The 14,018-nt window shown below is 42.0% G+C and overlaps 1 protein-coding gene across 5 annotated transcripts in view; it reads left to right on the top strand.

Annotated features, from left to right (window-relative positions):
- PHACTR2 (phosphatase and actin regulator 2) overlaps window positions 1–14,018 on the top strand; it is a 124,536-nt gene that overhangs the window by 69,781 nt on the left and 40,737 nt on the right. For 2 of the 5 annotated variants that reach the window (XM_068425167.1, XM_068425159.1), the window contains 4 exons: window positions 2,481–2,680; window positions 8,506–8,586; window positions 11,082–11,432; window positions 11,549–11,704. In XM_068425167.1, the coding sequence (XP_068281268.1) occupies window positions 2,590–2,680; window positions 8,506–8,586; window positions 11,082–11,432; window positions 11,549–11,704 (679 nt within the window). In that variant the 5' untranslated portion in view covers window positions 2,481–2,589. The remainder of the gene's footprint in view (window positions 1–2,480; window positions 2,681–8,505; window positions 8,587–11,081; window positions 11,433–11,548; window positions 11,705–14,018) is intronic. The other 3 variants (XM_068425151.1, XM_068425143.1, XM_068425177.1) reach the window with 2 other exon arrangements.

Raw genomic sequence — 14,018 nt, 5'->3', positions numbered from 1 at the left:
GGATGAGCCAACTAGGAGAGGAGCGTTGCTGGATCTTATCCTCACTAACAAGGAGGGTCTGGTTGAAGAGGTGAAGGTTGAGGGCAGCCTTGGTTGTAGTGACCATGAGATGGTAGAGTTCAGGATCTCATGTGGCAGGAACAGAATAGCTAGCAGAATCGCAACCCTGGACTTCAGGAGGGCCAACTTTGGCCTTTTCAAGCAATTGCTAGGGGAAATCCCATGGGACAGGGTACTAGAAGGTAAGGGGGCGCAAGATAGTTGGTTAGCATTCAAGGACTGCTTCTTCCGAGCTCAAGATCAGAGCATCCCAGCAGGTAGGAAGTCAAGGAAGGGTACCAGGAGACCTGCATGGTTAAACAGGGAACTGCTGGGCAAACTCAAGTGGAAGAAGAGGGTGTACAGATCATGGAAGGTGGGGCTGGCCACTTGGGAGAAATATAAGTCTGTTGTCAGAGGATGTAGGGAGGCAACTAGGAAAGCTAAGACCTCCTTGGAATTAAACCTTGCAAGAGAGGTCAAGGACAACAGAAAGGGCTTCTTCAAATACATTGCAGGTAAAGCCAACACTAGAGGCAATGTAGGCCCACTGATGAATGAGGTGGGGGCCCTGGAGACAGAGGATAAAAAGAAGGCGGAGTTACTGAATGCCTTCTTTGCCTCTGTCTATACTGCTGGAGGCTGTCCTGAGGAGCCCCGGACCCCTGAGGCCCCAGAAGAAGTCAGGATAGAGGAGGAATCTGTCTTGGTAGATGAGGGCTGGGTCAGGGACCAATTAAGCAATCTGGACGTCCATAAATCCATGGGCCCTGATGGGATGCACCCGCGGGTGCTGAGGGAGCTGGCGGAAGTCATTGCTAGGCCACTCTCCATCATCTTTGCTAAGTCGTGGGCAACGGGAGAGGTGCCTGAGGACTGGAGGAAAGCCAATGTCACTCCAGTCTTCAAAAAGGGCAAGAAGGAGGACCCGGGTAACTATCACCTCCATCCTCGGAAAGGTGATGGAACAACTTGTTCTTGGTGCTGTCTCTAGGCACATCAAGGACAGGGGGATCATTAGGGGCACTCAGCATGGCTTCACCAAGGGAAAGTCATGCTTAACCAACTTGATAGCCTTTTATGAGGACGTAACCCGGTGGATAGATGATGGTAAAGCTGTGGATGTGGTCTATCTCGATTTCAGTAAAGCGTTTGACACGGTCTCCCACAGCATCCTCGCAGCTAAACTGAGGAAGTGTGGTCTGGATGATCGGGTAGTGAGGTGGATTGTGAACTGGCTGAAGGAAAGAAGCCAGGGAGTGGTGGTCAATGGGACTGAGTCCAGTTGGAGTTCTGTGTCTAGCGGAGTCCCTCAAGGGTCGGTACTGGGACCAGTTCTATTCAATATATTCATTAATGACTTGGATGAGGGAATAGAGTGCACTGTCAGCAAGTTTGCTGATGACACGAAACTGGGAGGAGTGGCTGACACACCGGAAGGCTGCGCAGCCATTCAGAGAGACCTGGACAGGCTGGAGAGTTGGGCGGGGAGAAATTTAATGAAATATAACAAGGGCAAGTGTAGAGTCCTGCATCTGGGCAAGAACAACCCCATGTATGAGTACAAGTTGGGGACAGACCTGTTGGAGAGCAGCGTAGGGGAAAGGGACCTGGGGGTCCTAGTGGACAGCAGGATGACCATGAGCCAGCAGTGTGCCCTTGTGGCCAAGAAGGCCAATGGCATCCTGGGGTGTATTAGAAGGGGTGTGGTTAGTAGGTCGAGAGAGGTTCTCCTCCCCCTCTACTCTGCCCTGCTGAGGCCGCATCTGGAATATTGTGTCCAGTTCTGGGCCCCTCAGTTCAAGAAGGACAGGGAACTGCTAGAGAGAGTCCAGCGCAGAGCCACGAAGATGATTAAGGGGGTGGAACATCTCCCTTATGAGGAGAGGCTGAGGGAGCTGGGTCTCTTTAGCTTAGAGAAGAGGAGACTGAGGGGTGACCTCATTAATGTTTCTAAATATGTAAAGGGCAGGTGTCATGAGGATGGAGCCAGGCTCTTCTCAGTGACATCCCTTGACAGGACAAGGGGCAACAGGTGCAAGTTGGAACACAAGAGGATCCACATAAATATGAGGAAAAACTTCTTTATGGTGAGGGTGACCGAACACTGGAACAGGCTGCCCAGAGAGGTTGTGGAGTCTCCTTCTCTGGAGACATTCAAAACCCGCCTGGACGCGTTCCTGTGTGATATGGTCTAGGCAATCCTGCTCCGGCAGAGGGATTGGACTAGATGATCTTTCGAGGTCCCTTCCAATCCCTAACATTCTGTGATTCTGTGATGTAAGGTATGGAATCACTTGCGTTTGTGTATGTGCTTCCTGTGAGGCTGAAATTTGAAATGAAAATTAGTTTCGATTGCATTCATTCTGCCTCAGATAGATAGTACTTTCGGCTTGGGAGGGTGGGAATTAAAAAATGTTATCCCTGTATTTCTTGAGTAGACAGACCCAGGACCAATGGAGACAGAGAAGATGCATTTACTTAGCAAGTTACCCTTTGCATGCTGACTGACACAGCAGAAGAAACTTGTTTATCTGACTTGAGAAAGGAATGGGAAAACATCCATACAAAATAAAAATCCTACAGGAAATCCTCTTCCTCAGACTACTAGACCAGAGATGTATTTACATTACAGAACAGGGTATGTGTATGTACGTGTGTGTGCGTGTGTCTTGCATGCAGGAAGCTGATTTCCTGGCCTGAGACCATGGCAGACGGTGACAGTGATCGTCACATTTATTACCTATTCTATTAACAGGCCTACAACTTGATAAATCTGTATGCAGCTGGAGGAGTTCCTTCTAAGACAGAATGCAGGCTGTTGGAAAGAACTCTTACTGCTGTATCTGGGTTTTCAATAGGCTTTTTGAAATAGGTTCTTGCTACAGCTTTGCCAGGGCACGTACCATGCAATGCTTTGACAAAATCTCACGTGACTCTCTTATGCTAGCAACTGAAAGATGTTCGTAAACAGCAAATACCACAAACATCAAAAAAAAAGATGGAGGGCTAGATGTGGAAGTATTTGTGCCAATGTGGGAATGATGGTTGGGATTTTTTTCCTTTAGCAACATACTTTCCATGCTGTATCTCAGAAAATCTGTTCTCTGGGCACTGGTTGTATACTTTCTGCCTAGAGGGCTTTCAAAATGAAGTAAAAACAAACAGAAAATTACATCATCTCAAGGGTTTCTCCCCTCCACAATGTTTTGCTGTGAAGGAAAAGAAGGCAGCAGTTTGTGTCTTGGCACAAAGTAGATGCCACTTCAAAGCTCCACTGCGAGAATATCCACAGACAGGGAGCAGAAGGCAATTTTAGCTCTTACTAGGTCAGAGAAGAATTAAAAATCAGAATTCTCTCGAGCTTCTCTTGGAAGAGCAAAACTAAAGACTGGAGAATATCCAGAATCTCACAACACTGTTTGAGTCAGAGAATGGGTTTTAAGACTGCCTGAGGTTTGTAGCTGCTGAATATCACCAAGCAGACTCTTTTGAGGAGGTAGGTAGCGAGGGATGGAAACTGCTTTTTGAGGTAAACTGTTCTTATGATTAGTGTTACTATTATTTGTACTGGGCTAAAAATGCAAATGTTTGTGGGATCCCTCGGATGACTAAGATTTACTCAAGTAAATGAGGGCTGCAGACAGTGTGATAAATTCACACGCTTGCTGACAGTTACACCTGAAGTCAGGGCAAGCTTTGCTTTTGGCTGCGGTAGGGGAAGGAGTTTGACATGAGATTTTTTTGAGTCTGCTGGAGCATGCTTGTGGCCAGCAGGTAGAGGGAGGTGATTTTGCCCCTCTACTCCACTCTGGTGAGACCCTACCTGCAGTACTGCATCCAGCTCTGGGGCCCTCAGTAGAGGACATGGAGCTGTTGGAGTGGGTCCAGAGGAGGGACACAAAAATGATCAGAGGGCTGGAGCACCTCTCCTATGAAGAAAGGCTGAGAGAGCTGGGGCTGTTCAGCCTGGAGAAGAGAAGGCTCCAGGGAGACCTTATTGCGGCCTTTCAGTACTTAAAGGGGGCTTATAAAGAAAGATGGGGACAAACTTTTTAGCAGGGCCTGTTGTGATACGACAAGGGGTAATGGTTTTAGACTAAAAAGAGGGGAGATTTAGACGAGAGATAAGGAAGAAATTTTTTACAATGAGGGTGGTGAAACACTGAAACAAGTTGCCCAGAGGGGTGGTAGATGCCCCATCCCTGGAAATATTCAAGGTCAGGGCTCTGAGTAACCTGATCTGGTTGAAGATGTCCCTGCTTACTGCAGGGGGGTTGGACTAGATGATATTTAAGGTCCCTTCCAACCCAAACTATTGTATGATTCTACGATGTCTGAGAGAGGAGCTCACCTTACCTCACCTCAGGCTTCCTCAGCGGGCAAGGGTTGATAACCAATTACACTCACAGTCAGGACTGACTTGTTTGCATAATCGATCTCAATGCATACATGTGTAGAGATGGAGAAATTGTTATTTCCGTTTTATTATTGCTTAATGTTATAAACAATATGTTGATGTTGAAATGTTATATATTTCACACTTTTGTATATACACATATATCTATATATCATATATATTACAGGCATATGTTAAGATATATATATTCACAGATATATATACACACATCATTATATACACATGTGACAGAAAAGATTTGTAGTAATAAGATCAGCTAGTCACTCAGCTTAAGGATGTCCACGTGATGGTGATACAGTTGACTATTTATCATATAATTGTTCCAGGATAAGTACTAGTCATCTACTCCTGAGTGAGAAATAAGTAATAACTTGTAAGATCACAGATTGCAAACACGATAATTGGCAGGAACAGAGAGACAAAGGTGTGCTTACGGGAGAATTGGTAGCATATTGTGGCAAGTTCTACTAGAAGAAGAAGGAAGAGAAGAAAGGTAGGTCTGGAAACCAAAGATAAGAAGTTTAAACTTCTTGAAGTGAAGAAGAAAGACCCAGATGATGAAGACATGACAGAGGTGGTGAGAGGAGGGAGCATGCCAAGTGGGACAATGGTGGAAGCACCAAAGTACAGTCCTCTCCCTGTACTGAACTCAGGAGACTGAACTATTTCTAAGGTGAGAACTAGTGATACCCATCCCAGGTGGTTCAGGTAGATGATAACTGTTTCTATAGTTGTCTGTGCCATTAGCTCAGCAGCAGATGACCAATGCTCATAGCTTTGCTTCTGTTGATTAGATATTTTGAACCATAAGTAGGCAATTCAACTAGAATTCCTATGCTTTGGGTCAGGTTTTTTTGTTTGTTTATTTTATTTATTTATCACAATTCTAATGTGGGAAATTACACCTGTAAAGGTTCCTCAAATTAAACACTTAACAAATGTCAGCATGTTTGATAATATGACTCAATCTTTCTATGCCATAAATTGCCTATCTATATAGTGATGATAACAGCTTTGCATATCTAACATGGGCGTCAAGGAGAAAAACACATTATATTTGGTTCACTCAGCTGCTGGGGTGACGTTTGGGAAAACTAAGGTTTAGGTTGTTCCTCAAATGAGGTCTGGGCCCCAGACTGAAAGGTAAGTTTAAAAATTTAGGCAAAGAAACGGCTCATTGAACACAGTGCAGTCTGTATCCTAAATGAGGCAGGGATGGCAAAGGTAAGATACATAACAAGCAAATAAAAGCTGTACCATCTGCACACGCATCAACCTTCATTCAAACATTTTCTGACTTCTGAATGCTTGACTTTGTAACTCTCTTATTTTAAGACAGTCTACTGAAACATAACAGTAGTCAAATGTAATTAGCTCGATGAAGTAGTTTTGAGACCATTAAAGCCCGTGGAGTTGGGCTGTGATAGTCAAAATACTTGACTATGTAAATGTGGATTGTAATATATAGTCCAAAGTCTGTAATAAGCAAAAAATTATAATGATGAGTCCAACCTGGCTAAATAGCACCCAGTATAGGTTCATAAGTAGACAGGCTATTCATTCCTCTTACACAAAGGGACATATTATTGGTCACTTTGATTTAAATTAAAATTCTGCCTTTTTCTTTGTAGGAATTAAAATTATGATACTCATAGTGAATACTAGCATGATTTCTAATGTTCTTTCCATGGGCTAAATAATATTTTAAATAAATTAGCTTTTCAAGCTGAATTAACTGAGCTTAATCAGTTTAAATAAAAATACCACTCATGGCTAGCATTTTACATGATGAAGGATTGGGGCTTAAGCTTCTTATCTGTTCATAAATTTTCTAATCTATGAAATGGAGATAGTTATGTCTAAGGGATGTTATGAAACCTAGGTAATGTTAGTAAAATGCTTTCAGGTGTTCCAGTGAAAGTGTAAGGAGTTAATGGCTTTTAATGCCAGTTGACCTTTTCCATGATAATTAATTTGATACAGTTGTTAATTCAGTCTTGTAGAACTGAAAACATACATTGTCCTGAAAACCAGGTAGAGATATTGATAGGAGTCTTATTCAGTGTTCTTGAACTTGATGGAAAAAGCCTCATTGTTTTCAGGTGGTATTGGATTAAGTCCCACAAATAAATATATGAGAGATCATCTCATTTCACTGTCCCCAAGAAAACAGGTGTAAAAAGGAAGCACAGAGGAAAAATAGTAGGAAGTAAATAATACTTGTAAAGGTGAAATAATAATAAGAGGATATATATGTTCACTTACATGAAAAACTCTTTGCAAGAATAGGACACACTCCTGTGCTTTGTTTGCCATGCCAGTAGCATGTGTGGCACACAGTTGCAAGGCACATACCTTAAAAAGTAATGGGGAAAAATTGGAAGAGCTCCTGAATAATTTAGGATTGGGGCCCGAGGCAGTCTAACCTGATCTCAGTTCAGGCTACCACACTCTCCCCGAGGAAACTGGCTTATATTGAGTGTCTACAGCCACACTCACAGGCTCCTTTATATTGTCAAATGTGATTTGAATGCCTTGAAGGTTTGACCTTTAATGGACAGATCCCACAAAGTACCTGAGTATATAAGCACAGACTTAAATGTTCTTGTGCCAGTTCGTTTGCATTCACGAGCTGTTGATCTCACAGGCATGGGTACCTTGAACTGGGCCAGTCAAAATGGTTACTGCCCCCAGTTCTTCTTCCAGGAGTCGGTGCTTTTTTGGCAGGGAAATGCATCTCATGTGGAGCAGTTGCTGAATCCCCTCACTTTGCAGCGTGAGAAATAAACCTGGTGCTGTAAGTTTGAGAAGCACAGAATCTGCTTCATCTTCTGTTCAACCATCCCCTTCCATGGTAGAGAAGGGGAGTGGGAAGCCATGAGCAGCGATGCCTTCGGGCACATGAGTTCAGCCAGGCTGGTTGCAAGGCAGCAGCCAAAGTTAACTGCTGTGGGGAAAGATGTTTGTCTGCTACTATGCCTGGAGGGTAAAGTTCTCGGAAGAGCCAAATGGCCTCTCTCCGTGCCTTCACACGAGCCATCACTTCACTGTATGGCTGTTTGCTCCAACTGGGCTGGCGCAAGTGAGATTGAGAATACTTCTTGCAGTGTTTAATCTGCATACGGCAATTAGACTGGCCCTAGAGAGTAATTGGATTACCAGAGTGTTTGAATTAGTTGATGAGATAAATAACCCTATCCCATAGCATTAACAGGATGAAGTCCAGCATGGGTGAAGCTTTGCCACGTGCCCGCAGCTTGAGCTCCAGACGTCACCTGGGTCACAGGGGCCTCCCAGACCACTGACCAAAATTGTCTTGGTTTGGGGGTGGGGTGGGGAGTTATTCTGTTTTGCCATCTGTAAATGCTTTTCCCTATAAAACTGTTTATTTAGCATTTTTCCCATGGGAAATAAACATAATAATTAAAATGCTTCATGTCACAGTCTTCTTTTTTTGTGTTGTATACTTCATTTTTTTAAGCTAAAAACAGGATGCTGTATTTTTTTCCATGAAAGCCAACCAGCCTGGATGAGCATGTTGTTCCCTTTTAGAACACAACTTTCTAGCTTCTTTTTAAGGTTATTTTTTTTCCTTCAAAACAGTTTGCATGTCATAAAGGCTACTCTGTGAGTTCTTTGCTCTGAGCAGGATTTATGTCTCCCAACTCAAAACATCTACAAAGCAGATGGAGGTATCTCCAGCTGAGCTACTCACCCCAGTCAATGGTAAAGAGGTGCACTTAAATATTAAATGCCTGTGCTAGGATGAGTTCAATTTTACTCTGGAAGTACCTTTTTCTATTGACTGTAAAGGAAGCCTCATGGAGCCTCGCTCAGCTGAAGGCATTGGATCAGATGAAACCCCCCTTCTGTGCCTGAAACTGTGGAAGAATATTTTCAGAGTGTCCATGAAAACCCAGACCACTTCTCCTGCAGAGTCAGAGGAAACAAGATTTCTCGGGGGTTTTTTTAAAATAAAAATCTTTTTCTACATCAGCATCAACAGTATGAGAATAAATCTATTCTTAACTGTGCTTTTTCTTTAGTGTTGGAAAGGAAGATTTCGACAAGACAAAGCAGAGAGGAGCTGATAAGAAGGGGAGTGCTGAAGGAAATGCCCGAGCAAGGTGATAACGTGTTACCTAGAATTCAGCTCCTAAGTGCTAAACATGGATGATAAAACCACTGTTGCATTGTTTCCATGTAGTATAAATAGGTATGAGGAGACAAAGCTGAGGAGTGTGAGAGGTTATTTGGGCCAGTTGACAAAGAACTAAAGCTGGAGTCAGAGATTTGTGTTCTGTAACTGCTCCTGCCATAAGTACACCATCGGACTTCTGGTCATATCCTTAAGTATTTCAGTGCTCCCTGTAAGTAATGTGACTCCTGTGGTTCCCACTTACTGTTTGGCAAGATTTTTTTTGAGTTAGTGATTAACCTATTATGTGAGTCGAGGTCTGCTGTCTGAAGCAACTGGAGTGTAATATGAGAAATTTTGACTGAAAAATTAGAGGCTCTGGGACCCCAAGCAAATCAACAGCTGCCATTTCAGGTATCGAAAAGTACTACTGCAGGGATCGTACAGATCCCACCACTGTCACACAAACCACATTCACAAATGGCACAAACATAAAACTGTGGAGAAGACACCACTTGTTTCAAAATGCTGTAAGGTTTAGTAACTGGTATTAACCAGAATTTGTGTTTTGAAAAGCATGAGTAAACCATGGTTAACACCTCTGTGCTACATCTGATTATGGTTCTAGTGGTATTCTTTTTAATATTCTTGATCTTCTATAAATCTAGATCAAATAAAAGTCAAGTGACTTTTAAATAATTTTCTGTAGCTTAAAATTAAGCCATTTGTCACTTTATCAAGGAGTCTAAGAACTCCATGATTTCCAAAAATATTTTTCTCCTAGCCATTGTGCTACTCTGCCTGAGCTGAAGAATCATAAGTATCAATGTGTATGGTTAGTATCGTACACATTGATATTAAGAAGTAAAGGGCTTGTTTGTTTGTGACATCACTTGTCTTTACAGTATTTTGCTAATTACCAGTCTATGATGTTCAGCATAGCTGGCTTCTGAACTTGTCTCTACCAATGTCTTAGACTTAAAACAAGAAATGCGAACTCTCCATACCTCCATTTATCCGTCTGTGAATTTGTTACGATTTTTTGCTACATGTTTTACTGGGGAGCTACCTGACTTTGTCCATTGATGGTTGTAAATCGCATTTAGACTGCTGGAACAGTTAATGAAATGTGTTAACGTTTCAGGTCGTTTCCAAACAGTCTGAACATAAATACTATCATTTGTGGTAAAAGTATGTATGCTTTGGTCACCACTGTCCTTGACCCTCTATTCCACTCTTAAAAGGGGATGGGACTTTGGATCCCTTACGGAGACTGGGCAAAGTGAGGAAAGGATGTAAAGATGAACAACAATTATCTCCCCTTTCTCCCATCTTAAGAAGGCTTTCAATCCGCTCTGTGTTGCCTTCATCACGTTGCACTTCCCATCTGATGAAAATTACAGTTTTTAAGCAGCAGTTTGAAAGAATACAGGATTTGTTTGAAGGTGCTAAAAAAAAGAGATACAGAAAAGACAGTGGCTGAGCAGTGTGAAGGTAGTTAGAAGGAATTACTATGGAGATGAAAGCTAGATGGGGAAATTACATGGAGTCTTGAAATGTCAGAGGTAAGAAATGTGAAGAAGTGACTTTCATATGGGATAAAGAAGTGGAAAGCGGCAAGTGCCACTCGGAGTCAGGAGGTGTTTGTAGAACTGTGACATGGATAAGAGTGGGAATGCCACATGTGGAGGCAGAGAGGGAAGAATGGATTTATGAACATCTGGAAGAAAGGAACATTCATAGTGCAGTAAGGTAAGAAGGAAGCCGCCTGCAACTGTCTGCTATAATGAATGAGACAAGATTAAGAAGGCAGAACTTAGTTTTTACACATCAAGTTGAAGTTAGCTTGTGGTGAGAATGAAACCATCATCTTAACCCATGGAGCAGCCCAAGGTGGTAAGAGAGAGGCTGCATAATTGTGTTGAAACCAGGAAACTGCCAAACATCCAGGTCTGATAGAACACAGCAGGGAAGAGGAGGAGAAGAGAGTGGAATTACCACAATTAATGAAGAAACAATGTGAGGAACCAGAAGAGACGCCTGGTAGATTTACATAATTTTTGGATGGACAGCAAGAGAATCCTGCAGAAGGCAAGCATTCATCTACATGAACTGCAGATGGGGTATGAGCAACATAAGGATAACAAGCCTTTGAAATGACCAAAGAAGAAAATCAGCAGCAATTTTAAAATGCATGGAATCGAGAACAGAAATCAGTAAATAAGTGAAGAGAGAAAGCTGTGAGCCAGCAAGAGTATGTAACATTTTTCAGGAATATAGAGACAAATAGGGGAGAGAGAGAAGTTTTTTTCAGGATTAAAAAAAACCCTCGTAGCTGAGGTAGTCTGGGTAAGTAAGTAAAATATCATCAGAGCGGGGAAAGATTTTGACTTGCAGAATTTAATAATGGTATGATATGTGATACAAGAAGACCTCACCTTGGTTTTTAAGACTGGATAATGACTTTGTGACCTATTTTATTAGCTGGGCACACATATTCTGAGAGCTTGTGTCTGAATTCCTGGCTGATTTACCTACTGGGATGCACCACAGTAGTCCTGCAACTCAGCTCCGTAGTTGTCCGGATTTGGGGCCTGTTGGGACACGTTGCAGCTCCATTGTGGTCCATGCACACGTCTTTGCTGTGTAAACCAAGATGCAGGGAGGAAGAGAACGGGATGCTAATGCGTACAGACATGAAGCTGGACCTGAAAACCCACGTGCACTTCCAGGCCCACTACCGCAGAGGTGTCCACCCAAAGAACGTGGAAGCCTGTAGAGTTCCTTTACAGCGTTACTTTTCAGCAGATGTGCAGCCTGATGTTTCGCATTTCAGTAAGTCTTTCTGCTTTGCTGCCATGGAAACTTGAAAGCAGAGGGATGCTGTGTGTTGTCAATAGGTGCTGAGGAATCAGTTAAACTAGACAATAGCTTTTTAATTTTCATTTCAGATGGTGATGTAACAGTAAATTTTGAAACTTCAAATGGACACACCATAGCTATTGGTGAAGAAACCATACAGGAAGAAAACATGGTAAAAGCCAGTGGAGATAATAGTACTTTGTCAGAGAAGGCATCAGCATTGGAAGAAAAAAAAGATCAAAAAGGTAAATGAACACATTCTTCACAAATTGTTTTTCACCCATTTAAAATATTAACATGTTCTTTCATTAGCACCAGTACATGCTGTGAGTTCTGTTCTGCCACAAGGATGCCAGCAGAACTTGCCAAGGAGACTTGTGAAACATCAGCATTTCATCACTGGTAGGCATGCCTTTTACTGTGGGTATAGTAAGGTCATAAAGAGAAGCAAGGTCTGAGCAAGAAAATGCATGCAGGGATGTTTGATTTCTAAATTCCGTGTGAGCCTTTCCTTGTAGCTGCATGCTAGGTTTGGTTTCAGGATTTCATTTTGTGAAAGAAGACACTAAGTGCGTATGCATCACCTTGCAGTATCATTGCAGAAGTGGCTCATGGGTTGAATATTCAGAAGTTTTTAAGCCACTTAAAAACCATATGTCATGGTGAAAGTAACTTCAGCAGCTCATTCCCATTGGTTTTCATTAAATCTTAAACACTTGCAGCCCAGCTCTTCAGAAATATTCAAGGGGCTATATTACCACTGCAAACTGAACCTAGGTCATTTATGGAAAATGTACTTTATGACTAAAGGGTTTTCTATAGATGAATTGCACTAAGTACTGCTAAATATTTATTATGTCCCAAATCCCAAAGTCCATATTAAGTTTGTTAACTTTATTCAGATCCACCTTGGTAATAGGAGTTTGAGTAAGGGAAAAGATTCGGGTAGAATCACAGGATTTGGACCAGTTTTGTTTTCTTTCGCTAGCATCTTGAATAAAGCACCACTTCTTTTCCTGTCAAAAAGTGTTACTAAGTACTATTCAATTTATTGGATTTTCCTGGAGGAAAGAGCAAAGATACAAAAGATCAAGAACTTCATGGCTGGCTGTTAGACTGAGAAGCCTTTCCAGTGTCTTCTAGTAACCTCTACCTAGTGATGAATGAGCCTCTGGAGGTTGAGAGGGTCAGTTCATCTAACACAAAAATCTGAATTCTTCTCTGAGCTATGTAAATCACTTGACTGTGTAAAAAGTGGCTGGATGTCCAAGGAGAACTGGCTTTCTTATGAGATTTCTAGTACTTCCTGTCTCCCAACAAGACAGAAATACAAGATTAGCCTTTTTCATGTCATTTAAATACGTCTGTCTTTTGGTGCCAACTAGAACCAGATGTGTATTGGGTCAGGGGAAAAGAGTTATAAAAGCCATGGAAAACTCCTTTAAAATGGTTCAGGTTAACTTTGGGGTTAGAGCAGACCACTTATTATTTTATACTTTCCTGAATACAGCCTTTTAGAACTGTCAGGTCTTGGAAGTTTTCCTAAGGTACAAGTTTTTTTAGAAATACATTTTTCTTAAGTATGTTGAAATACCCTCTAGCTGACTCTGCAGAATGTAGAACTCTAATGAAGCAGAAAAGGTTCAAATGTCTATTTCAAACACATTATTACACTCTGTACTCCCTATATATTGTGTGGTTCTTACAGGAAGAAATTAAAAATGATTGTTGTACCGGAGTAGATTCAGTACAGAAGAATATGTAGCTATCACTCCAGTCCCTCTCAGAAAATGAAATGTATATGGAGGAAGGAGAAGAAAACAAAAAAAATGAACAAACTTGGTATTCCAGGCTTCATAGAACATCAATATGACCGTATAGAAGATGCAGAACACTGAGTATAGCTTTCCTCTTACATGTAAGCATGAAGTTCTTCTACACATAAACATCTTGAGTTCCCTGAAAAGGAACAGATAGATTTATTGCAGAGGAATAGTCTGCCCACAGAGGTGTTAAGGATCAATTCCACACGTCACCAATGGTGTTACACAGTGCAAATCCACTACAACTCACTGGATAGTCATTGTGAATATACTTCAGTTATTCTGCACTTTATAGCATGTTAAGCAAGAATGTGAGCCAGTCTGTTGAACGCAGTGGAAGAGTAGGGCCTGCTGCACCTCACAGATGCATCTCACCTGACAGATTAATCCTGGGTGAATTTTCATAGCAGATGCAGTAGGTGTGCGTTACATCCACACCCACTGGCAGAGCAAGGAATTATCAACCACAGAATGGAGGTTTGCTAATGCTCACAGAGCATCAAAATGAGAGCTGAAGCAGGAATACCTAGCTCACCGTCTTCCGCTCAGATCATAAAACATACTGGTGCTTCAGATCACAACCTTCCACGATGAGAACTGAGATAGGTGGAGTGAATACTAGCTGGACAGTCAGGAGTAATGGATGCAACGAGTTCATCTTTAGTTAGGCTTTTTAGAGTCATGAACTCTTATGTGTAAATCTTGAAGGAAGTTATATACACTTTCCATGTTTATA

The sequence above is a fragment of the Nyctibius grandis genome, chromosome 1, assembly GCF_013368605.1.
Source record: "Nyctibius grandis isolate bNycGra1 chromosome 1, bNycGra1.pri, whole genome shotgun sequence".
In the NCBI taxonomy this organism is placed as follows: Eukaryota; Metazoa; Chordata; class Aves; order Nyctibiiformes; family Nyctibiidae; genus Nyctibius; species Nyctibius grandis.
The sequence above is the reverse complement of the archived record's forward strand: the minus strand, read 5'-3'. Positions and strand labels throughout refer to the sequence as shown.